The sequence below is a fragment of the Hesperophylax consimilis genome, chromosome 23 (assembly GCF_061612785.1).
Source record: "Hesperophylax consimilis isolate HC1 chromosome 23, BYU_Hcon_1.0, whole genome shotgun sequence".
NCBI lineage: Eukaryota > Metazoa > Arthropoda > Insecta > Trichoptera > Limnephilidae > Hesperophylax > Hesperophylax consimilis.
In genome coordinates, this window is record NC_142858.1 from 10,303,974 (window position 1) to 10,329,044 (window position 25,071).

Sequence of the window (25,071 nt, forward strand, 5' to 3'; positions counted from 1 at the left end):
CATAAAAAATATCAAATTTATCATAAGAACCGGGTGAAATGGGAGATAAAAAAATGGGCGCGTGGCCTTAGTGATCACGGGGATTACGGCAAAACGGAAAGCTGAATGTAAAATGACACGAATTGATAAATTAAAAATTGCCGAATTGGAACTCACGATCTCTGGATTGAATTAGTGAATATTATTTTTTATACAATAGCCCTTAAATTTTTCGAGGAAATTCACTAGGAGATTCGTTAGAGTAACCAAATTTGAGTGTTTTCAAATAATTATGTCCTTTTGTAAGAACCTGCAGAACTATCATAATTCAAGATTTTCTTGTTTGTTTGGAAGATGACAGTTTTACATTATTAATAAATTTGTACACCCTAAAATAATTAAGAGTAGAAGATTTAATATGAAAACTAAATGAATAGTGTGGTATAGTAGCAACACGTGCAGTAACGTGATTTTAAAAATTAAAGGCAGCATTTTTATTCAGCTTTATAATCCGATGAATCGATTGAAGATTTTTTGTACGTTTTGGCGTTGTCCATAAATTGTAAATTTGGACATAATTTAAAGGTAAAATTGAATTACTTTTTTTCTATTGGGTTGCAAACTAGGATTTGGGATTCGAAAGAGATTATTTTTAGAAGGTCAAAAGATAATTTTTATAAATGCGAAAGATAGTAGAATGTTTTGAACAAGTAGCTAAACTTAAGGTTAATTTCAAAGTGAGTAGCACAGTAATCAGTTTGTTAGTCCAGTTGGCCAGTTTTAAAGGTCACTGTTAACAATGTATAAACAAATCACGGTTCCCAGTGAATTTAATGCACCGAAAAATGTTTTTCGTGTGGTAGAAATAAATATCGGCTATTGCCGTAATATAACTTTTAATACAAATATTGGAAAATCCGAGGGAAAACATGTACCTACCTTTGATACGAGCATTAACGGATCTATTCCGTAATACATGAAAGCATTACTAAAGCTCTTAAATAATATTCTGTAATGTATTGTAGAAAATGTTTGGCCGCCTTCTAAATCCTTGGAAAGGCAAAATAAGCCAGAAAACATGGAAATATATGTCACGTGTTTATTCATGTTATTACGGGAATGAGATTATGCGGACGAGGTTTGCTAAAAATGTTACATTAAAAGTTGAAAAGGTGTTTTATTAAATACTTTCGTGGAACAAGAATATATGTTATTTATGGTAGTAAATTAATTCGGAAGAATCAGTTTAAGGTAATTTTTATTTCAAAAGATTAAGGTGTTATACCGTTTACAAGAAATACTGAAGATACACGTACAATCACAGCCGTAACAGTTAAAAGTTTTAGCTGTTAGAAAACTGTGTTATAGATTTTTTTAAATGACATTATACGGAATTAATATGATTTTCAAAAAGGAACTAGAGGATTCCAAATGATTCTAAACCACCAAATTAACGGAATACTGGTCGAACATTTTCTTTTCGACAGATAATATGCTAGTAACAATCTCTTTAGGTCAATAAAGGATTTAATGGAATTGGAAAAAAAAATTCTGCCCGAAAAAAGATGCTCATTTTTTTAATGCCAGATAAGATAAGCCGTCAAAGAGTTTTGTTGATTTAGTATTCTAGTTTTAATTTATTCATTGTTAAAAAAAATATATTTTATTTTTTCCAGATTTTATTTTATGACAGCTTTCACCGATTATTTTTAACTCATTGATCAAATGACAGAATTCATAATTTGACTGGTCCATATACATCGAACGTCAAGCAAGAAGACCATATCTAAATACAAGTTTATCATTAAATAGTGTTTTCGTGGAACGTATCAGCGGAGGGAGGTAGAGCAGGGGGAGGCGGTGGAAACTTGGTTGGGGGGCGGGAGGGGAAGCGGCGAGGAACTGCTAGTTGTGTATCGCAGATACCTAAGTTAGTGTCCCCCTTCGTGTCTCAACCCTTATTATTAGTTAGGGTACATAGCGTGTTCACCTCAGAGCACCATATGTCACTTTAACAGGTGTACGAACGCCGTCACGTTCGTGTGACCTAACTTCCGATAATTCTCCAAAAGTCTTTGCTGTGACGGTGCTTTCTGGCAGCGTTCTAAATTCGTATTTTCATGAAACATCTTAGACTATTGACAACAAATTTATTTGTTAATGTGTATGTCTTATCAAGTAAAATGATAAATGAATGGTAAAATATAATGACAAGTCACAAGAGTAGATTTTTATTTCATCGTCTAGAAAATATTCAAAAATCCACTATGTTTCATTAAAAATCTTTGCTCCACAACATTAAAAAAATAAAATCACACAACATTTATGTAAAAAAAATAGCGTAAATTACATATGAATGAACATAGCACACAATATCAATTTTTTGTGTGTATATCGGTAATTGTTTGGTAAAATTAAAAAAGCATTGTTTAACGCAAAAATGTATAATTCCATATAAACTTCAGTCATTCATCCCAAAACAACATTTTATTAGATTCGAATATTCATTTAAAACTAAAAATGTACTAATGAGTATTTGATAATTCACACACTTTTGGGTATGAAGTATAAAGGATCTACACCCGGAAAACAAAAAAGACATGATTCTGTGTACAACAAAAAAACTTGGATTGATCACCACTAAATTTTGAAACTCCGGGAATAAATTTTTTGTCGATAAAATTATAAATTTTATATTGTGTTTTTAGAGAATACAGTCTACACACCGCCATAATAGAAATCGTATAAAATTATTTATTTCATGATAATCCTCAGCTTACAATCTTAGCCGTGAAATGATTAAATGACAAGTCAGAAAAGTACACAAACTGGTTTTCCTATTTTTTCTTGATAGGAAATTCCATATTACATATGAATACAAAGCAGCAATGAACGTATTGCGCGTATTTCAACTGTACATTTAGACATTTGGTTTTGTAATAATGATGAATTAATGGTTTTAAAGAACACTATGTTTAAAATAGCAAAAAATCAATAACAGATTTTTTGGATAAATTTCGAAAAAAAAATTCATTTCAAATTTAAACCGCCCGCAAACGAATGAAATATTGAGCTCTCCGACGAATATTTCATCCATTATTTCAAATAAAAAGTATTTTATCTTCCTTGGTAATGATTTTGCAATACATAACTACTTTACATTACACATATTAAATAAATTATTTATTTATTTATGGTACAAGTAGATACTTCAAAATAATTTTTAATCAATTTATATTTTATAACAGCATTAAAAATTTAATATCCTTTCTCTCAAAGTTTGTCCCACTTTAATAATTTAGAATAAGACTTTTTTTTGTCGATTTAAAAATGAATTTTGCTGGAATTATTTAAATCTATTCAATTAAATAATTAAACAGATTCCATTTAATTGTTCAAATCTATTGATCGACTTGGAAAATCATGAGACGTACTTTTTCTTAACTTATTTTTAAAACTAGGTATCTTGAAATCGAATTCAGAAATCCCGTGATACTCTTTGGCTGTGTGATATTTTAAATCATAAGAAAATTGGCTTGAAGATAAATAAGTTAATTTTCTTAACTTGATGTCTCTGTAATGGTTGGTTTTGAGTACAAAAATGATTTTCTAATATGTTTTCATTGGAACTGATATCCGTGAAGCGCCTGTCACAAAATGGCCTGAAAATACTTTGATGTAAGTGATGATTTTGGGGATCGTTGAATAAACAATGTTTTATATATCTGAACCCGTATAGTGATAATAAATCTTTATAGAAAGAAATGGTAAACATACTTGATCTTCAAAGCACTACTATATTAGTTACATCCGCTTTAAAAATATATATTTTATAAGCTACGACTTGTATATTTAAAAAAGGTTTGATTCTGTTCGGATTTTCTATGGAATTTAAATTTTCAATTTTCTTCGGAAGATCCAACAGACATACCAAGAAAAGTACAAAATGAATAAAATATCTAGTAAAATTTAAAAAAAAAACGTTATTAAGAAAAATAGTATATAAACTAGATACAGAGATAAAAACTATTATTTTTTTGTATTTTTTATTATTACTAACAATTATCAAATTAAATTAACCAGAATATTTGATTCGTGCACTTCTATATTTTATATGGTTCAATAAAAGAACGACAAAAAGGATATAAAAGAAAGTGTTGTCTATTTTTCCCTTAAAACCAACCATTACTGAGATATTTTCACAAACGTTACTCACCAAGCATCGAATGTAATATGATATTACCATCATTAAGTTGACAATTAAAAGAAATTACTTAAATAAATAGAGCGTCATCATGAATGTAAATATGTTACAATAGCTTCAATGTGTGCAACAATACTACCAATATGGCGTCTAAATATTCACATTTTGATCTGCGGTGTATATGAATCATATTAATGAGAATTTAACTTATTTTGTAGAGAAAAGCGCTTCGTCAACCTGGTCAGAAATACACCGCAGCCTTGTCAGCTCTGCTTATATTACCTAAAGAAATTAATTAAAAAATAAGGAAAAAAATACTGCATTGTGAAAACTTTTTGCTGAGGTGAGATGCTGTTTATGACCAAACGGGTTTCCTCAGGGATTTCCGAGTAGGTATCTATTGTTTATTATAGAATATGAAAATTATTATTAATTTATAATATTATGTTTTAATGAACGAAATAAATTAATTTCGTGATGTTTTAGGAATGGTGATTCATTTAAGGTTACAAAGGGCACTCACAGCGAGTCCCCACTAGAATTCTTTTCAAAATAATCTAAGCTCTGTGAAAAAATATGAATAGGGAATGCAATCCCGCAAGAAACTGTCAATCCAGGTATTTGCGGGACTGAATAATCTTAGTCCCGCTGGATCCAGGTATTTTCGGGATCCAGCAGAGTGGACTTAGATATCTAATCAATCGTATAATAAAGACCTAATACTTCCCCACCTTCCTCTTTCCCTTCCCCACTTACCTTCAGCCTCACAACATCCCCCAATTGGGGATGCCATAGTCTCACTGGCTCCAGACGGGAGCAGTTGGGACTCTTGTGAGGTATTCACTATATAAAAAAAAAACTAGATCTAACAACCTTGATTTTAGACTTTTAAATTTATACCTATAATAAAACAAGTTCTTTGGGACATTTTAAATGATTTATTAATAGGTATGCCTTTAGTTAGATATAGGTAAAGTTTAAGTCATAAATTGGCAAAAAATAAGATAAGACATAAATTTACATAACATACCCGCCTCGGAACAGCTAGTGAGGTGGGTAAAAGAAATCTATGTACACAAATGAAAATAAAATAAACGCCCGGATTGCCGGCACTGAAAATGAAACTGAACTGAAACTTAAATTTAAATAATAACGTTCACACGATAAACAATATTTTTGTACAATGAGCATCATAAGTTTAATAAAACATTATTTTGAAAATAGCTTCGTAAAAAAGTTAAAGTATCAATTTTGTCATCTCCCCTGAGGTGATAACTCACAAAAGCGGCGCTATAAAAATTGTCCAATATTATTATTATTATCCGATAAACGGCTTCTGATATTGGACACAAGGTAGCCAGCGGCTGAAAAAGCTCGTTCAGCTTCCACGCTGGTTGGCACAATAGTCATTAGCGCATTGTAAGTGAATTGAAGGTTTGTGCCTTTTGATCCACCGAACTCGAAATAATTCAGAGTAAGTGAGGGTAAATCTGTAGTTGCTCTCTTTCAGCTTTAAAAGATCTCGAATAACCATCATTTTTAGTGTCTTGCCGTAATTCATAACCATTAATTTGATTGAATTAGACGATGTTGGTAAGTTAAAACCCCCGGCTTTAAAAAGATCTCGCAAATCCGACGAGGTACAGAAAACTCGGAATGCTAAACCATCTTTAGACACCATTCGTGATACCCTCTTTTCGACGGTATTGTTTTCTCTTGAAAAATGGTCAGTGATTTTATGCTTCGTTGCCAAAGTTGATGGTTGAGGTTCACAATGAGCCGATGTGGAAGAACTGGACGTCGATGCAGTTGTAGAAGCTTCTCTGTAATCCCGCCAGTCCAGCGGGATCCCGCAAAATTTTCGACCGAGATTAGTCCCGCAAAATGTCTGCGGGATCTCGGTATTTCGGGATCCCGGTATACCGGGATTGCATTCCCTAGATATGATTATATGATATACTCGTGATTCAAAATACAAGGATAAAATTGTTGAAGTACAGTTAATCAAAATATCAATAAAACAATCATGAGAATGGCAGGCCATCTTGTTGTTTGATATACAACTTTAAATTTGTTGATAATTAATAAAATATAAAAAGGTGTTAAATTAGTGCAAAGTCGGTTAGTACAACAACCTTAATTTAAACCTGAATTATACAAGCAGAAAAAACTGTTATTAAAATGGTTTAAAACCAATATAGCTACATATTATAATACAGTGCTGATTAGGATATTAAAAGTTGGATTACATTTTTCATTATAACTACGTAAAAATATTCGAAACACCAACAAGTTAAAATCTTCTGTTGTTGCGATTCTTGTAAAGAAGGTGACGAATTCTTGAAATGGTTTGACGGCCTACGTAGTCGAAGGGTGAGGCTCTCGACAGGCAATTCGAAGATCGCGTATTCAAATTCGAAAGCAAATTTAATTTGTTTTATGTATGTTATTTCACGACTTATTAATTTAAAATTATAACAAAAGTTTTGTTAACGCCTCGCTTGGAAAACCTGTGCTGAGTGTTTTTATGCCGTCATAAGTAAAAACACATCATCGTCCTTGAGGTAATAATAATTTTATTGTGTTTATTTCTTGCTAGAGCAATCCCGATGAGTTACAGAACTCATTATAGGGCAGGAGGAACTTACAATTCATATGTAGGAGGTAGTAGGTACAATTTTACAACGGTATTTTGATATCAAATATAAGTTTCACATTCAATACAGAATAAAAATTAAAAATTAAAATAATGACACGTTAAGTAGAACAAACAACAATAGAAAACAAGTACAGAAAGAAAAACATGGATAAGATACAACAAGAAATGACAACACAGTTACATATTTTCATTTTTAAATGTAGTTAAAAAATATTCTTTTAAAGCATTGCTTTGCAATTTTTTAGTATGGTGGATCTGTTTGTACATATAATGATTGGATTATTTGTATAGCGCCGTTACGTGAGAAAATCACCCCAAGGGCGCTTAACAACTTAATTTATGCATTGATCAATTAGACTTATAACTAATTACTTTTGGCTTATAACTAAGTTTCATAGATAGAGACTTATAACTAGTCTCTTATAATTAAGATTAATATCGAGTGATGTACAACTAAGTCTTTTAACTAATGACTTGAACTATACATACTCAAGGAAGATACGCTGGTTTCATCCATGGCGTATATATATATATAATTGTTTAGTATATTTGTGGCACGTTCTGGAGTGGAAGATACTCTCAGTATCGCTCTAGTGTAGGACCACTATTTTGAATTTAAACGTTGCTGGTTGGGTGACCAGATCTGAATAGCCAGGTACTTCTTCACCGTCTCCATCTTCTTCCCCTCACCACTACCGCCAGTCTCACAACATACCGCAATTGGGGTTGGCATAGTCTCACTGGCTACAGACGGTTGGAAGCTGGGACTCTTGTGCGGTATTCATATTAAAAAAATTAACCGATTTAATTATTTAAATACTTGATCGTGTCTTGTCTTCTTGAGGCGTTTTCACTTGATCTGGATGAAGTTTCTGTACTCAATTGCAACGATAACAAGTCATAAATATCGTTCCTACAAAATATTAAATCTATAAATGCATCATTAAGAACTTTAGAATGAATAACAAAACGTACCAAAAATATAATATATTTTTTTAAATACGTACATTATAACTAACTTAATTATTTTACATTTGTGTGAATTGACAAAAGAAAAAGTGTTATATTGCATCACTGATTTTAAGTATCTATCCCATAAACTCAACTTCAATGTCGGTAATTCCACAACTACAATTTTTAAATTGTTTTGTATTTAACAAAGGGTGAACATTATTCTTTTAGTTCGGAAAGCTTAAAGAAAGACTTCATTATTATTTATACTCGTTACCTTTGTTTTACATATGTTGACTTTGGGCCTGACTGAATTTTCGCCGGCAAAAAGCTCATTTCGATTGTTAAGCAGAGTTGAATTGGGCTCACGGCGTCATTCGAATACTATCAACATCAATTGATACCAGACCGCAGTAAGTAGTCATGAAGAAAGCCGCACACATGTTATTAATGTTACATGAGCTGTAGGCAGTAGGCAAAAGGTATCGGTGTCCTGTGGTACGTTTATAATTAAAGTGAAGATCCAAATTAAAGTTTTTAAATCGACATCATATCATAATAACTTTATTTGAAGTGTTTTTACGTGAAATATTGCGTAGGTATATATACCTGCCTATTTCTGAATCAAAAATAAAATGATTAACGAAATTATATATATTAATGTCAAATTTTTCAAAAGTTCTCAGATTTAACCTCACATGCGTACATTACTTGAATATTACACACAACGTTTAAATTTTCCCTTGTTCATCATTACCATCTCGCGACATTCGCACCACGGTTTTTTTGTAGTGTCCCCTGTCCACCGACACATACACATCGACAACAAGATTACCCAGCCAGTTCATTCGTTGCCTTTATATCATGCTACCCGTTATGAACCCGCATTCCTCGTCCCTTGCCGTGTTCCCTGTGTCGTGGTTCCGTCCGTTATGGACGCGTTTCAGCACAGATCCCAGCGGTCGCTGTGGGCTTAGCGGAAAAGCAAATTCCTGTAAAAATTTAACGAGAGCTCGCTGCCAGTTGCGGGCTAGTTTTAGTTTTTAATTTTGGCGGATTTACGCTATAATTGTAGTATTTTTATCCGGCTAAGCTTTTTTTTCTACAAAAGCCGTGCATAATTCCCCTTGTGGTACAGCTGAATAATTAGGCCTTCTCGTTAAGACGGTCTCCATGGTTAAATGAGTGGTTACGATCCTCGGCTTCGAATCCGTAATAAATTAAATTAATAAAACAAATAAATTTTATTTTATAAATTTGTGTTATTTCACAATGTATTGGTTAAGAATATCGAAACGTTGCATGAAATGGCTAAGCCATGTTCGGAGATCAAATCTCAATATCCAGGAACTCTGTCCGCATGGGAATAAACCCCAATTGGGAATGCCTCCAACTCTCACTGGCTTCAGACAGTTCAGCAGTTAGGACTTTTGTGCGGTATTCACATAAAAATATCACGGAAAAAAGTTATATTGTGTAAGTACTGTTGGTAGTTTTCTTTTCCGCTGCTTTGTAGGATGTGATATTTGGTAGGTATTCTTTTACGTTACAGTACATCTTCTAAAATATATTCATCATTTAAAAATGTTGATGTTACGATAAAAAAAAGTTCATTTTGTGATATTGATGTAATTTTAAAATATTATTTTTTGTAAAGGTAATTAGACGTCATTAAAACATATTTCTTGCTTTCCGTAAATTCAGATAAAAAAAAGTTATCTCCGGGAAAGAAACATCTTGAGAACCTTGTAAAAAATTGATAATTTAGAAGACTTAAAAAAATAAATGATTGTGAAAAACTCAATACCAAAAAACGAAGTGTAGTTGAGAACTTTAACACGGCTAAAGTTCAGAAAGCTCCAAGGTTTTTATTCTTCTCTAGAATTTTGTAATTACATTTTTATTTAACTTAGAAATCTATACTTTACGTCTCATTTTTCACTGACTTATTTTATAGAACCGGAAAATAAGCAGGTAGGTGAAAATCTTTTGTATCTCTTTGAAAATGTATTCCATTTGTAGTTTAAAAATAAAAACCAAAGGCATGATTAAATTACTCCCAAAAAAATGATAATGAAAACTACTAATATAGCTGAAGATATCTTTGAAAGATATATTTTCTTCCAGAGTATTCGTAAACTAATCAATTTATCACTAAACAAAAACCTTACGTCACTAACTTATTAGTTATTTAAAATATGCACATAAAATATTTGAGAATATTCTAGTTTAAATATTTTATATTTTTCTTGAGTAAAATTTAAAATCGATAGATAAAAAAAGACATCCAGACATTCGTGAATTTAATAATGAAATAATTCGCATATATTCATACGTATTATAAATTAATGCTTGTTAACGATTTAATTCAAGTTATACAACATTGTTTTATAAATTATGATTTTATGATAAAGAGTATATATTAATTCATATTAAATTCATTGTTACAAGATTTTCACGAATAATCAAAAATGATTATAATCGCAAAACATGTATTAGAAAGACAGTTCGATTCCCAGCTTTCTCGTGCGTTTTTCTAATACATATTAATAATATCGTACTGGTACTGCCAGTACTGGTAGAATAGTGTTATGCCTCATGTTGTAAAGACCAATCTAAATAACGCCGTGTCTGAAGGTGGGCGCGTGCTTTCAGGGCGACATCTTCTCGGGCCTGAACGATGGGCTGCTATCGCGCGCAGAGGCGCTCGCAGCGGCCGACATGGGCAAGCATCAGGGCGCACAGGGACCCGCGCTGCCCCAGCTGAAGCACGACATGATGTACCACCACGGCATGGGTGGACCACCACACAACGCAAGACCGCATCAGGTACCTTGCTCACTATTTTAAAACATTCTTTTTTAATCAAACCATTAAATCACGGATTACCGTGAGTGCTTGGTGAAATCGTGATCTGTTGATAAGCATTAGTTTCACATTGTTCAAGTGTTCAATTCATAATGGCATTGATCAACTATTTGATGGACGTCAAATGTTATGGATTTTTAAACAATCCAATAAGTAAAGTTTTTAAGAATTTCCCACATTTATTTTGGTGGCTGCAATATTGTGGGGTTGATCTACATTTATAAATCTACAAAAAATAAAGTTTATTTATTTATTTATTTATTGACGCCCTATTGGGCTTTTAAGTACATAAAAATTACTAATTTCATTTTTAGCAACAGTATAAAACAAACAATAGAAAATCGAAATAAAATATAATGATTTCTTATACATTATTTACATTTAAAAAGTGGTAGACTAATTTGGCTTTAAATGTATTAAAGTTTAAATTAAATATGTCAGCGACATCACTTAGTTCATTGCCCAACCTATGTATTCTTTCTAACACAGAATTCGTAGCGAAGTTATTGTTGTAGAATAAAATATTCCGTCTAGTATATTTTGGAGGTATATGTAAAGATAGCAAGTTTATAGTGTCAGGGCAGTCTAACCTTGAATGCACAATTTTATATAATAAAAGAAGATCAAATATTTTTCGCCTTTCAGATAATTTCGATAAGTTAAGTTTACTGCGTAAATTGACATAATTGATTTCAATAATAGGAATACCAATTTTGAAATTAATAAAACGTTAAAATTTTTTTTGAATTTTTTCAATTTGTAAACAATGAGAGTTGAAATGAGGACACCAAATGGTTGCATTGTATTCAACCTGACTTCTAACCAGAGACGTGTACAGTAATTTTATAGTTTTTATGTTATTAAAGTCTTTAGCGATTCTGAGAATAAATCCAAGCATTTGTAATCCCTTACTGGTAATGCTATTAATGTGATTCAAGAAGCGTAATTTGGAGTCAAAGATAACTCCAAGGTCATTGAATTCAAAAAATCTTTTTAGATTGGCATTGTTAATTGAGTAGTCGAATAATAAAGGGGTTTTAGATCTATGGAAACTGATCGTTTGGCATTTGTTGATATTAAGATGTAATTTGTTTACGATGCACCATTCATAAAGTTTATTTAAGTTCATTTGTAGAGTTAAACAATCAGAAGAATTGCCGATCGATTTAAACATCTTTAGATCATCGGCGAATAGAAGAAAGTGAATATTATCGAAAATTAGTGAAATGTCATTAATAAATAGTAGGAAAAGAATTGGTCCTAGGTGGGAACCTTGGGGGACCCCACTTAAGGCAAAAAAAGTGTAAGAAGTTGTGGAGGTAATTTTTACAGATAATTTTCTGTATGATAAGTAACTTCTAAGCCATTCGAGAAAGTTGCCGCTTATTCCCAAGTGTTCTAATTTTTCCATTAAAATGCGATGAGAAACAGTATCAAAGGCTTTGCTAAAGTCAGTATAAATTGTATCAACTTGAAGACCCTTGGATATAGTTATGTAGTGGCAGTGATGTCTCTTACCAATGCATTGCCACTACATTCTTGGTCGCGAGGTAAGGAGAAAAGAAACAACTATTAGGAAACGCTTGAGTTTTTTATAGTTTGCGATACAATTGTTCGACACAAGAATTATTCAGAAGGATTTTATGAGGAATTGAGAACTAGTAACACCATGTCAACCTAATGAATCGCTCAGCCAGAATGAATCAAGTTTCTGTGCGGGCAAGTGATTTGAGTCCGTTGTGACATGTAAAGCGGTGTTGCCAGGAAATGAATTGATCTGTGTAGTTCTTTCTCAATTCTCCGTAGTTTGTTTGGAGAAAGCGGTTTTACTTTCCCTAATGATATGAGTCACACCTATCACATAGACATCCATTAGATTTGAATATTAAAACAGATGACACAGTATCAGTGTAAGCTAACACTCGACATCTAAATCAACGGATGGGTGATTGGATTAGATCCCAAAACCTCCCACTGAAAGACAAATATGTACAAAGATTGTTTCGGAAAATGTTCGTGATTTCAGTCAAACGAATTGAATTTCTGTATCACTCGATAAGTTTAAAACACACCCAATCATATCGGAATCAATTAGATGTACGCAAAAATCTGAACAACCACGAGTTAAATCATATATTATCCAGAAACGAGTGAAATATTTACCACAAGAAAATATTTTGATTTGTTTCCGAAAAATATACAAGGCGGCTTGCTTACGATTCATGCGGCGATGGGGGCGTAGCCTCGTAACTCCCCGCATCATCAACGTAATACCAGATGTAACATTTGATGTAATACCCGATGTAACATCTGATGTAATATCTGATGTAAGATGTGCCGCGGCAATAAAGCGTGAGCGCTGCGCAGTGGGGGGTGTTATGATCCGAACCACTGCGACATCGCACCCGGGAATCGAACCCTTCCTAACGCGATAACAAACGCATAAAATACCGCGAATTTTTATTCGAGGGCGATTTTACGGGCGATAAATGGGAAAATATTGCAGGGGATACCCACTACACTAAAAATAAGTATTTCGCAAGGGAATTGGAAATGTTTACACGTATGTCAGAGTTCACATCAGGCGGTATTTTTAAAAATATTTCCTTAACGGTCAGCACTTGAAATACATACATTGTAGTCTGCTAATGTAAGAAATGCTATGAATGATTTATGTGTAAATTTAAGGTGGTAGTTAGGTTAGGTTCGATTTAAGAAGAAGCTTTCCGGAGAAAAAGATTCTTAGACTTAGACTTAGAATATACTGGAATTGTAGATATAACATTAGTATTGCGTGAGTTAACAGAATACAACGTCATGTGCAGGGCCATTATGAGTTCTCAATCGATGTCGCACGTTTCAGTAATTTTTCGATTTTTAGCGCATTTTGAATTTTTGATTATCTTAACGTCTTTTAACGTACTTAAATATGTCAATAATCTGCTACTTTCAACAACACTCGCATGGTTAAAAAAAACACACTGTCAATTAATACGATAAATGCTATATAATGCAAAATAAAAGAGAGATATGTCACTGGAGGCAGGACAATAGAAAAATAAATACACCCAAACAAAAATTACGCGTGAATATAATCTATAATGTATATGTTAAGTGGTAGTTCGTTGGTTGGTAATATATATAAGCTACAGGGTTTTCCAATAAGAGGTGTTATTTTGATATTCAATCGTAAAAGATCAATGGTTTCGTTGCTTGTGTGGCACGTAACGACGTCTTGTTGAAAGTAAACGTTGTCCAAATCAATACCATCCAATTCCGGCCATAAAAAAACATTCATCATCTCTCGATAGCGCAATCCATTCACCGTAACTGTTGCTCCAGCCTCATTTTCGAAAAAGTAAGGTACATTGACTCCGCCGGACCATAAACCGCACCAAACAGTCACACGTTGAGGATAGAGAGGCTTTTCAACAATAACTCCTGGGTTTTCCGAGCCCCAGATGCGACAATTTTGCTTTTTGACGAAGCCACCGAGGTGGAAATGGGCTTCATCACTCAAGATGATTTGCATTTGATTCACTTAAGTGAATTTTAATAATTTCAATGCGTTGTTGAAGCGTGTATCGTCCCATTTTTATTTATGGCGTAGTTTCTACATGTCAAATGTCAAAAAATGACAGTTTCAAAAGTAACATCTACCGAAATAGCGGGCTATTCAAAATAACACCTCTTATCTGTAACATAGGTTTTCCCGTAGCTCATTAGTATCTAGTACTTACCTAGCTATTTGTGGACTTACATTGGCATAACATGCCGCCATTATCATTACCAGTCTCTGTATTTTCAAAAAATCCACCCCGAGTTATTATGTTTCATGATTTTCAACCTTTTTTAACACGTTACTTGAAATTTATTAAATCTTTTAAAAAAAGTTGCCTTTTTACATTGCGGTGCATTTGCTGAATACGGCCCTTTACAAACGTTGCCCGGCGTGACGACAACGCCGCCGAATGCTAAAATAAAAACAAACAATTATTTTTGGCGGCAAATCGAAAATGGATCATTAAATATCATTATAGAAAATTTATTCCTCAACATAAAAATTTAAAAAAAAATACGTTAAATGTCGTAATTTTTTTCGAGAATTAAAATAGAATGTAATTACCGTATATTTCAATTCCGTGTTATGTCTAACTGGATCCCACATTAACTACTGAATGATGATGAAAGTGAATGAACTACAACTTTCGTTCCATAAAATAGGCCATATAATTTATAAATACACTGGAAAGTTAACATATTCACTAAAGGTATAACTGTTGATTTCCGAAAGTAAAAAATAAAATGACTTTTCCACTTGTATGTAAATAAACATTGGACTTTTTGTCAGGAGCTGGAATCCATTTCACGGTAAGACAAGCGCATAATGCGGAATAATTGCAGCAGGGGAGGCCAGGACGGATGGGGCAGCTTTTTATTCCCTAAGCGTTCCTACCGCGCCCGCGACGCGGTAATGAATTTCAACAATAACATTAACTCACTGCATTACTCGCGCAAGTGTATTCAATTATCCGCGGTTCCGATTATTCGTGAAACGGGACTAGATCCCCGAAATGTTGTTTTAACAAGCTGTTAAAAACACCCCCTCTTATCGTTGGAATTTAAGTAGTTCACAGCTTTGTGAATGAATTTTTATTTTTCTTCATCGGCCATTTGGCGTAGAACTTTGGACATTGGACTTCCTCAATTCGAGGGCTTAAAGTCAAACAACGTTGTCTATAAAAAAACAAACAAACAATTCTAAGATATTATTTCAGATTTTCCCACATATCTGCTCTGATGATGGACACTGTAATGCTGTCCGGAATGTTGGCTAAAGAAGGAGGTAGCGCAATACGGCATAGTACCCCAAAAATGAATTCAAATCTTTAAAGTCAAATAAAGTTTTCTGCAAAATAACATATCATTAATTCGATGGATTAAAGTTAAAAAAATATCTATGAAAAAATATACCTAATTTAATTTTGGGTATGTTTTTTTTAAATAGCTTGTTTGACTTGCCCTTGAAGTATTGTTATGTTTTTTTTTAATAAAAAAATGTTTGCCTTTAAGATGTCGAAATGCTGAAATCTGCAGTATCTTCAAATCGTCAGTTGTCTGTGGGCAACCTCTGTGTCGATTTTCCAACTGATGATACTTTGTTCATAATAATAATAATATTTGGCTAATTTATATAGCGCCATTTTCGCGAAAAATCACCTCAAGGGCGCTGCACAAATATATTTCTTAAATAATTAATACTAGAACTGCTGACTTAAAACTAGTGAATTACGTCTAAGACTTATATCTAGTGACTTACGACTAAGGCCTATAACTACTTTTAATGACATATATATTTACATACGTAGAAAACTTACAACTGACATTCACATTAACAATTCATGCATAATCTTACCTTTATATACCTTACGGATTAAAGATAAATAATTGTATGCATAAACGAATGTACAATGTACAAACTAACTTTATATTTGAAACTTATCTTTATTAACAATATCAGGTGTAATTATTTGGATTTGATGTAAATCTTAGCATTGGAATTTGATTTTTTTCTTGTATATAGATATGCTATTATCCATGAATTACATACATAAATTGTCAATTTTCTCTGTAAAAGCCCGATAGGGCGTTAATGAATAATAAATAAATAATTCATGACACATAGTATCACTTAGGTTTAAAGATTTTGATGATTTTTTCGATCATTATTTCGCGAAGAAATATCTAAAAACAATGCTCTTTCAGTGGTTCATTGTGTGGTGGCCATTTTTATTCTTAGTTAGGGGCCATATTTCCACGCTGTACGTTAATTAACATTAATAACGAAGAAAATGGGAAGAAAAAGGATGGACGTTACGGATCTGTTCGTCAAATACAATATTCGATTCTGAATGGTGGTTTATACTTAAGGGCTATATACTTAGGACGGTTTGTTTCACAGAATTTGAAAAATTCATCAAAATTCAAAGTTTTTTCCAAGTTCAGTGAAGGTTCGATTCAATTTCTGTTATTATTTCAGTTTTATGAAAAAACTAGCACATAATGATAAAAATAACAGAACTTGTATAGAACCTTCACAAATCTTGAAAATCGACCTTGAAATTTTATGAATTGTTCAAATTTTGTGAAACAACCCGTCCTTAGACTATCTACAACTAGAATTTTAATTAAAGATTAATTTGTTAATATGTTATCAATAATAATATTTTTTCTCCGATTTTGTTTATCGCCATCATTAGTAAAAACAGGAAGATCAAAAAATCATGTAAAATTGTACGCTTGTATTCGAGCCGTATTTTGTATCCGAATTTTAATTGGCGATCCCAAACACACAGGCTTTCTCCAGGTCCTCCAAAAAACGTTTCCAACTTGATCTATGGACGAAAACAAACAGCCGTCCCAGGAGAATGAAATCTATTCCCTTTGAATAGGCCATTGTTACGGAATTGTTTGCAAACATTTCGTTTAACGGGGTCCGCGGGACAATGGTGCCGTCTAAAATATGATATACATGCCTACATCTGGTTAAAAGGGTTTGCACATCATCGGGGATAGTTAAACAAAAAACACGTATGCTCACGAGTGTCTATTTTGAGCTTTTCACTTACGCAAATAGGCACATATGGATTAGGCTCAATAGAAGCAAATAGATTTTTTGTATGGGTATAATTATTTAATAAATATAAAAAAAACGTTTGAGTAATTAGTGCAAGCCCCTACAACAACGTGAGATATTGTAATTGTAGAATTTGTGAAGCTGAGAGTGTTTAAAGTATATGCACAGGATCTTAAAAAAAAAAAAAAAAAAGACGACATAAATTTTATATTCTAATAAACACTGTTGGCAAACTTTTTAATTATTTAGATTATTTATCAAATATTTATCTGGTTCAAAAATTTTTACGAAAACAATACACATTACAAACCAAACAAGTAAAAAAAGTTTAAAAAAAAGTATTATGCAAATAAAATAATTTTGGCATCTACTTTATCGATATTTTTATGTTTAGTAACAAATTTTTTTAAAACTATTATTGACGAAATCAGATTTATCTTTAGATACTTTCATAATACTTCAAGAGACATACAAAAAGATTTTCTATTATGTTATTGAGATAAATATATTGAGGGTTGGGTAGGAGTGTCAGATCCCTCAGTGTGTGCAGGAGTGACGGACATATATCCCTCCCGCTTCAGCACAAGGCGATGTCTCAGAGACCAGTTGTAGAGGTCTAAGTGTTACTCCTAACCAACCTGTCCCGATCTGGCACGCCACGCAACTGGTGGGCAAGCGAGTCCTGAACACACCTCACCCGATGAACCCGGGCACCCCTGCTAAATCAACAAACGTAGCGAACCACTTGGAGTGACCTATGACAAAGGTATAGTTTATCGAATAAATGATTCCCGGGACGGCGGTACCCAAACCCGCCTCCCGAATTGTAGACTAAATTGTAAATTAAATTGACAGTATAATAATTTAGACTTCCACATAATTTTAATTGAAAATATTTTTTTCTTTGTTGTCATCCAAGCCATTGTTGGTAATCTAAGAGTCCGTCAGATAACATTTCTATAAGAATTTCACAACAAATAAACATAAAGAATTCTCGCGGATCGTAGAAACGTTCATATCCACATAACATTTCTTCTCATCTTCTGTTTTAGTTTTATATTTTTTACGTTGCTACCAACATTTAGGTGTTATTGTATATATATGTACATTCTGTTCGAAGCATAAGAATAGTTAATTATAATGCAGCTAACCTCAAGCATACCCTTTCCGATTATACAAAAGCCTCGCAGCTTCAAATTTTCCCCGAACAACAGGGTTTTTATTATATCTATCTATATTTTTCGTTTAAATAAACACAAAGTGTGTTCACACTCGACGGAATGAGCTCTTGAATGCGCCCCCATATGTCACGATTGTGTGAACATAGTCGAATAAACACTAGCGTAATATAAGCGTAAACCCTCACACACAAAACAAGCGCATACATTCAAATATACTGAATACTGAACCCTTACTGAGGGCGAATATACAATATTTTGTCCATTTGTGAAATATGCCCAGTGTAAAAGATGCCAACACATAACATGCCGAATGCAACGTTTTAATTTATTTAATTTATTAATATTCACTTCACATTCGTCGTTTATAGTATTTGTCAAGCCAACTAAAGCTCCATTTAAATACATATGTTTGTATTTAACTTGTGTTGTTGGTAACAAAATCCTCAGCACTGGAGATCCCAGTGAAGATATCGTTATATCTATTTGTTATAAAAATTAAGATGATAAAACACCTTTTATTAAAAAAAAAATATGCAAATTTTCTAAACGGAAATTAAAACTCTTCCCAACATACGATCATGCTAAAAGTCAGAAAATGCATCCTATCAACTTATGGTGGCAATTACGATTCGGATGACACTACAGCACTTAATACACGAAATAAATTTTGGTCCTACCCCATCGGCATTGGTGAGGTTGACAGGGTTGTGGACTCAAGTACCTGGGTAGGATGGTTCAATTCTCAATCAAACTATTTTCTTCAGTTTTAAAATGGGTGTATTACAGTAAAAAAAATTAATTTAAGTTTATAAGTGATTACCCATATGTGATGTGGTCAGTGTTTATGGCCGAATAGAGGTTAAACGACAAACTTATATAGAAAATGAACTGTAACTTGTTATCGAGATTTGAGAATCATTCAATCGGGTTAAAACGGCCAAAAAGAAGAGAGATGGAGAGGCTTACCTTAGATGCTTTCTGGTGAAGATCACGACACATGTATCACCTTTAAATTCTTAGATTTTAGGTGTACATCTTACAACACAATTAATGTGTTTCCACAACACGGCGACATTAATTTGGGAATGAAATTTACCCGATTCCAAACGGTCAATTTTAGATAATAATTTGATTGTACGTAGCAAGATAAGATGAACCACCATTAACAACAACTTGCTATCTACGGAATTTTTGCTGGTAGTTTTTAACGTCTTTTTCTTCTTTCTTGTAGTAGGTAAGACTTTAAAGGAAAGACAGGTACACAGGACAATGACAATATTAGACAGGACTTTGGGATATGGAAAAATTTCAAAGCTGTTCAATGTTAAACAGAGTTCTTACATACTATGTGTAAAAATCAATATCATGAGCAGGATGAAATCAGTAAACTAGCATAGATTGACGATGGTCAGACGACGGATCCATCAACAAGATGTTTAAAAGCAAGTTATTTGGTACAGGGGTTCTATACAATACAAGAAAACTTGGTGGACTTTGTCTACCCAGAGAAGCTAGGAGAGAAGTATTGCTAGAAGCCACAAGCTAGGTTGTCAACGTTGATGAATTAATAGAGTGAAGATACGTTACTAAGACGATACGGGTGGTTTCACTGAACTTGGTCTAGTGGACATCCTTTAAAAAACTTTTAAATTATTTTATTAGCTATGCCTTTCTAAAAAATCGGTCAAATCACAAAGGCAGGGTAAAAAGCCTCATCAGTGGTATGAAAATAGGGTCGTAATGTAAAACTAATACCATAAATCCTGGCTGTTGTTATCACACGATATCACTGATTCACTGCAGATGAGAAAGACATGAAGGTAGGCGTGTCATGCCTTATAAACCGATAAATCGCTCAGCAAATAAATTAATGCCATGACGACCAGTCATTTAACATCGTTAGATTTTTTTATAGCAGTTGATATACATCGGTACTGAGAATGTTCTTTGGTGGACTTTTTTTAGCATTATAAATTCTCACGTAAAAAAATACCCTTTTAAAAATATTGAATACATATCAACTTTTGTATTCTTCGTGTCACATGTTGAATTTGTACTTATTTTTTTCTAGTTGAATAACTTAAGAGTAAATTAAAAATAATTCATAATCTGCTCTTTCATAGATGCGAAAATTGAATTATTTTTCTTAAATATACGTTTTGCAAGTTATGCTTTAAAATTTTACGATGGATAATTTTTTTGCGCCTGTACATTTGCAATATGAATATGATTAAATATTTGTGTCCGTATAAAAACTCAATTCTTTAAGGGGGTTAAAGACAATATTAACGACTCTCAAACGAAAGATGTGAGCCAAAAAAATGTACGTTTAGAAAATTAAGATACTGTTGGTCGAAGTATGATACGTTTAAAAATGACATTAGTTGATATGTTTGAATTATCTCAGTAGTCCCCGGTACGGAAGAGGTCATGGGTTCAATTATTAGATGCGACGGAATCTCTTTTCTATCTTTTCTGTTTCAAATCTTTCGTTTGGGAGTCTTCAATGATTTAGTTCGTTTGGGAGTATTCAATGATTTAATCAATTTCTTGAAAAAAAACCAGCAAAATTGGTAATTTTTAAACCAACTAGTGAGCTGCTATATTACAAGCACTGACCCGTGAAAAATCACGGGTAGTCGGAATTCTTGAGATATCAGTTCCAATTTTGAAAATAACTAATAACATTTAAATTATAGGTAGGTACAGAACCAGTTCCAATTTTTAAAATGACACTTTCAAAGCAAATCCAAGTTCATTACAAATACGTAATACAAACAGACAGAATCAGAACCGAAAATGTATTTTTTGATTATTAATTAGAGGAGACGTCAATTTATCCGGGTTTGGTGTACTCTGTTTTGTAAGTACTCATCTGTTAAATATAATAGGTATAATCTTATGAGCTTAAATTTGTCTTATAGTTTTTCCCAAAACAAACTGAAATTTCAATGATCTTGGATAAATTACCAAAAAACATGGATTATAGATAACAGATATTAAATACTATTATTATATTGTTGGTACGTTTCCTAACAGTGGCAGTGACAATAGTAATGTTGTCTTAGTTAAAAAAAAATAATACGATTTCAAAAAAATTGGATTTTTTCAGTTTGCGGAAGTGTAACATCCCCAAGGTGAAAATTCGTACATAAAAATAGAAATTACATTTTTTTCAGCTACAACAACGTCACGTCGTATTTTTCAATCTTACCACTCTATCTTACCGAAAAGTAACGGACCGCCACTGATATCTAGCCAACTCATTTTTACATTCTCAAACGACTCTAATGGCGACCTACTACTCTCTCATTTGCTGCTGCCTCCAGTGTCAATTTGATAAATATGCTATGCGGAGGGTTTTTTGAGAGGAAAAAAATAACCTGGCTCCTGAAAAATAAACTTACTAATTTCAAAATTCAATGGAGTATGATTTTTGGTCATGCAGAGGTCTCCTGACTGCACTGGTTGAGATGGAGCATAACACTAGTCCTTTGGTGCACCTCCCAGTGAAATACCATTAGAGCAAACACAGCATTTCGATCTGACATCCTGTTTTACAATGCTTGGCATAGTTTTAGAATCAATTGGCTATCTTTCTTCAGGATTTTTACTATTTTGTGTTAGGTAGGGCCATCTTTAGTTATTGTTTTAATTCGTCTATCTGAAAATTTGTTTGCGCGTTCCATTCCCTATCTTTGAAAAGCAAGCTTTTCTTTGACAAAATGGCCAACCTGGAATATTTTAAAGTAAAAATTATTTTTCAAATGTGAAATTTAAATTATTATTTAGAAAAAAGCCCGAAAAAAGTTTGTAAAAAAAACTGCCATTGAAATAGTGACGTCTCTTTGGTCAAATTGTATAATTCCTAATTTATTTATTTAAATTTTACATAAAACCCATGGTTTATTATAAAGTAGGTAGGTATTTAAGTACCTATTAAGGCGATGCACTATGTCGTGTAATATTTTGAATCGAGCCGCCATCAATAACACTCCTTACGTAGATGGCGATAAGGCTTAAATTCCCTGCTTAACACCATCCAGCTGTTTTGATTTAGGCAAGAAAAAAACATGGCCAAAACGTGCCTCTTATTTTATTTTGTGGATGTTCAAGCATAAATATTTAAATGTTTTCCGATAATTTTATAAATAACTTAATTTGCAACATTATAAATAAAACCATAACCGAAAATGGGTTCGTAAGTAGGAAATTTTGAACTTTAAAGCAGTATTCATAGGCCTTATAAATTATTTTTTTCTGGGCTTATAAAAAGACTTATGTAGAAAATACTCGATTATTTCAAAAGCCAAGATTTATTATACTCGCGGTATTTATTTAAAGCATCTAAAAAATTTCTAGGCGGCCAAATTTTCAAACCAAAAACACATGATTTTGCATTATTACGTAGTGCAACGCCTTAAAAAATCTATTTCAGTGGAAATTATGGTTTCGATTTATTTATGAGAAAATTTGAAACACTGTTTCTGAAGTCTGCTGTTGTTCACAGTACTACTAGTTTCAATAGTTTGTATAATCTAAAAGATATATAAGATTTCATAATTCGCTAGTCAATTCCGTAAAATATCACAATTATAATAATAAATAATGTATCCCCCAAGCTCTTAATATGTAGTGGGTACTTGGGGTATATTGGTTCATGATGCCAACATGGTCTGAATCGGGATACAATAATAGGGTCGGCAATTCAGAAAGTGAATGGTTATTTGTTGTGTCATAAAGGAAAGACTAATATTGTTTCATTTCCCCATGAATAGAGAAGGGCCGGGAATATGTATACTGTGGGGTGACGGCAGACATAAAAACTAGGGTGTCGCACACACGAATCAATCATACAAATTGGTAGACTTTTTTTGATTTTTAATTTTATAAATTAAATTGAAAAGTGTTACGAATTTATTATTGTTAAATATGTTGTTTAGTGTGAATGATCATGTAGCTCTAATTATGCTTCGTTATAAATACTTATGCAACGAGGCTTTCGGCTTTTTTACATAATTTAAAATATCAATAACAAAACTTTGTACTTATTCATCATCTTTTTAATTATCTTTTATACCGTGTCATTTTCATTAGCCAACCAATTGTCAATTATAATTGGATATAGTATAATATTTTGTTCACAAAGATTGATTTTTTACTTACCCTTGTATACATAATGCTTAGAAATATATTTTTTAATTTTACTTTTCGATTTTCGCCCTTCTTCAGACAATTCCTACTTCACTGCTATAGTGATAAGAAATGGTTCCGCTGTTCACGGCCTAGCCGTTAATTAATTACATTATTAAAAATAATAACGTACCATAAAGGGGTACGTACTACTTACCTCAGTGAAAGTTAAGGTGAAGCACGTGGTCTATAAGGAATCCAGCATGAGCTAAAAAAATGAAATTTTTGTATATATATATATATTTTTTTTTAAATATATTCGGTTTGAAGTTTTAAAAACGAGCCAACATTAATCAATATGAAAAAAAATAAAACTTACTAAAAACATCATCAATGTAAGAATGTGAGTTCCGTTGTTAGTAGGTACCAATTAATTCACGCAACCCCTATGGAAGTACAGAAAGAACTAATGCTCCTACCTATATCAAGTTAAGTACACTCCCCGCTCTGCCGGTGGAGACTTTCCCATGAAGACCACCATTACTAATATTAATAATACTGTCAGGTGCTAATTATATCCCCATTACTTCCATTTTTCGAGCCGGGAAAATGGAAGCGGTGCATTCTTTTAACTTGGCGATTAAAGTAATTTCGCAAGATTAACGTAAACGAGCAATTTAACGATTCTGAGGAAAAGGAATACCTTTTTAGTTTAGTTGAATAGTCGTCTATTAGTGAAGTGTAAATATAGACTGCTGTTGAGAAAGAATAAAATGGGAAAATTAAAACAAAGTTTCTGTAAACGGTGGCTTAAGGGTTGCGGTTGTGCATGTTTTTTAAATTTAAATATTCAGTTTTAAACGGGGTGATAAGACTGCGTTTTGGATAAAAGAGACAATGATTTACATTAAGGCACGTATATATATATATATATATATATATATAACCACAATATCAAATGATGTTTTGAAATAAAGTTATGGTATGAAATATTAATAAAACTTCATATGAGCTGATAATAACAATGAACGAGAAAGCCGCAATCGAATGGAAAATGTCGAGATGTCCCAGGAAGACATGGCACTATAAAAATAATATAAATAAAGTAGAGTAGATGTTAGTTGATTTATTAATGTCGTTTTATATGTGATGTGTCTATATCTGCGAGGAACCTAACTTAGTCCTTCGTAAAAAAATAGTTTGATCGAGTTTAAATATTTTTTTTAATACACTCTTCAACGTTTATGTTGTAATTAGGAATGGAACAAAAGGCCGAAGGAAAAAATGATTTTCTCAATCTCAAACAAAGATTAAATGTTTCCCCAACTTCCTCATTTTATTTTCCTTCCCCTCACAACTACCTTCAACATCACAACCACAGTATACCCCAACTAGGTATGCAAGTCTCACTATCTCCAGACCGTTGGGAGCAGTTGGGACTCTTGTGTGGTATTCACAT

At 32.7% G+C, this 25,071-nt stretch overlaps 1 protein-coding gene across 3 annotated transcripts in view; it reads left to right on the forward strand.

Moving 5' to 3' along the window:
* acj6 (abnormal chemosensory protein 6) overlaps positions 1-25,071 on the forward strand; it is a 117,151-nt gene that overhangs the window by 76,953 nt on the left and 15,127 nt on the right. For 2 of the 3 annotated variants that reach the window (XM_089646161.1, XM_089646164.1), the window contains exon 3: positions 10,449-10,622. In XM_089646161.1, the coding sequence (XP_089502287.1) occupies positions 10,449-10,622 (174 nt within the window). Of the gene's footprint in view, positions 1-10,448; positions 10,623-13,972; positions 13,994-25,071 lie in introns of all 3 variants that reach the window. The other variant, XM_089646163.1, reaches the window with a different exon arrangement.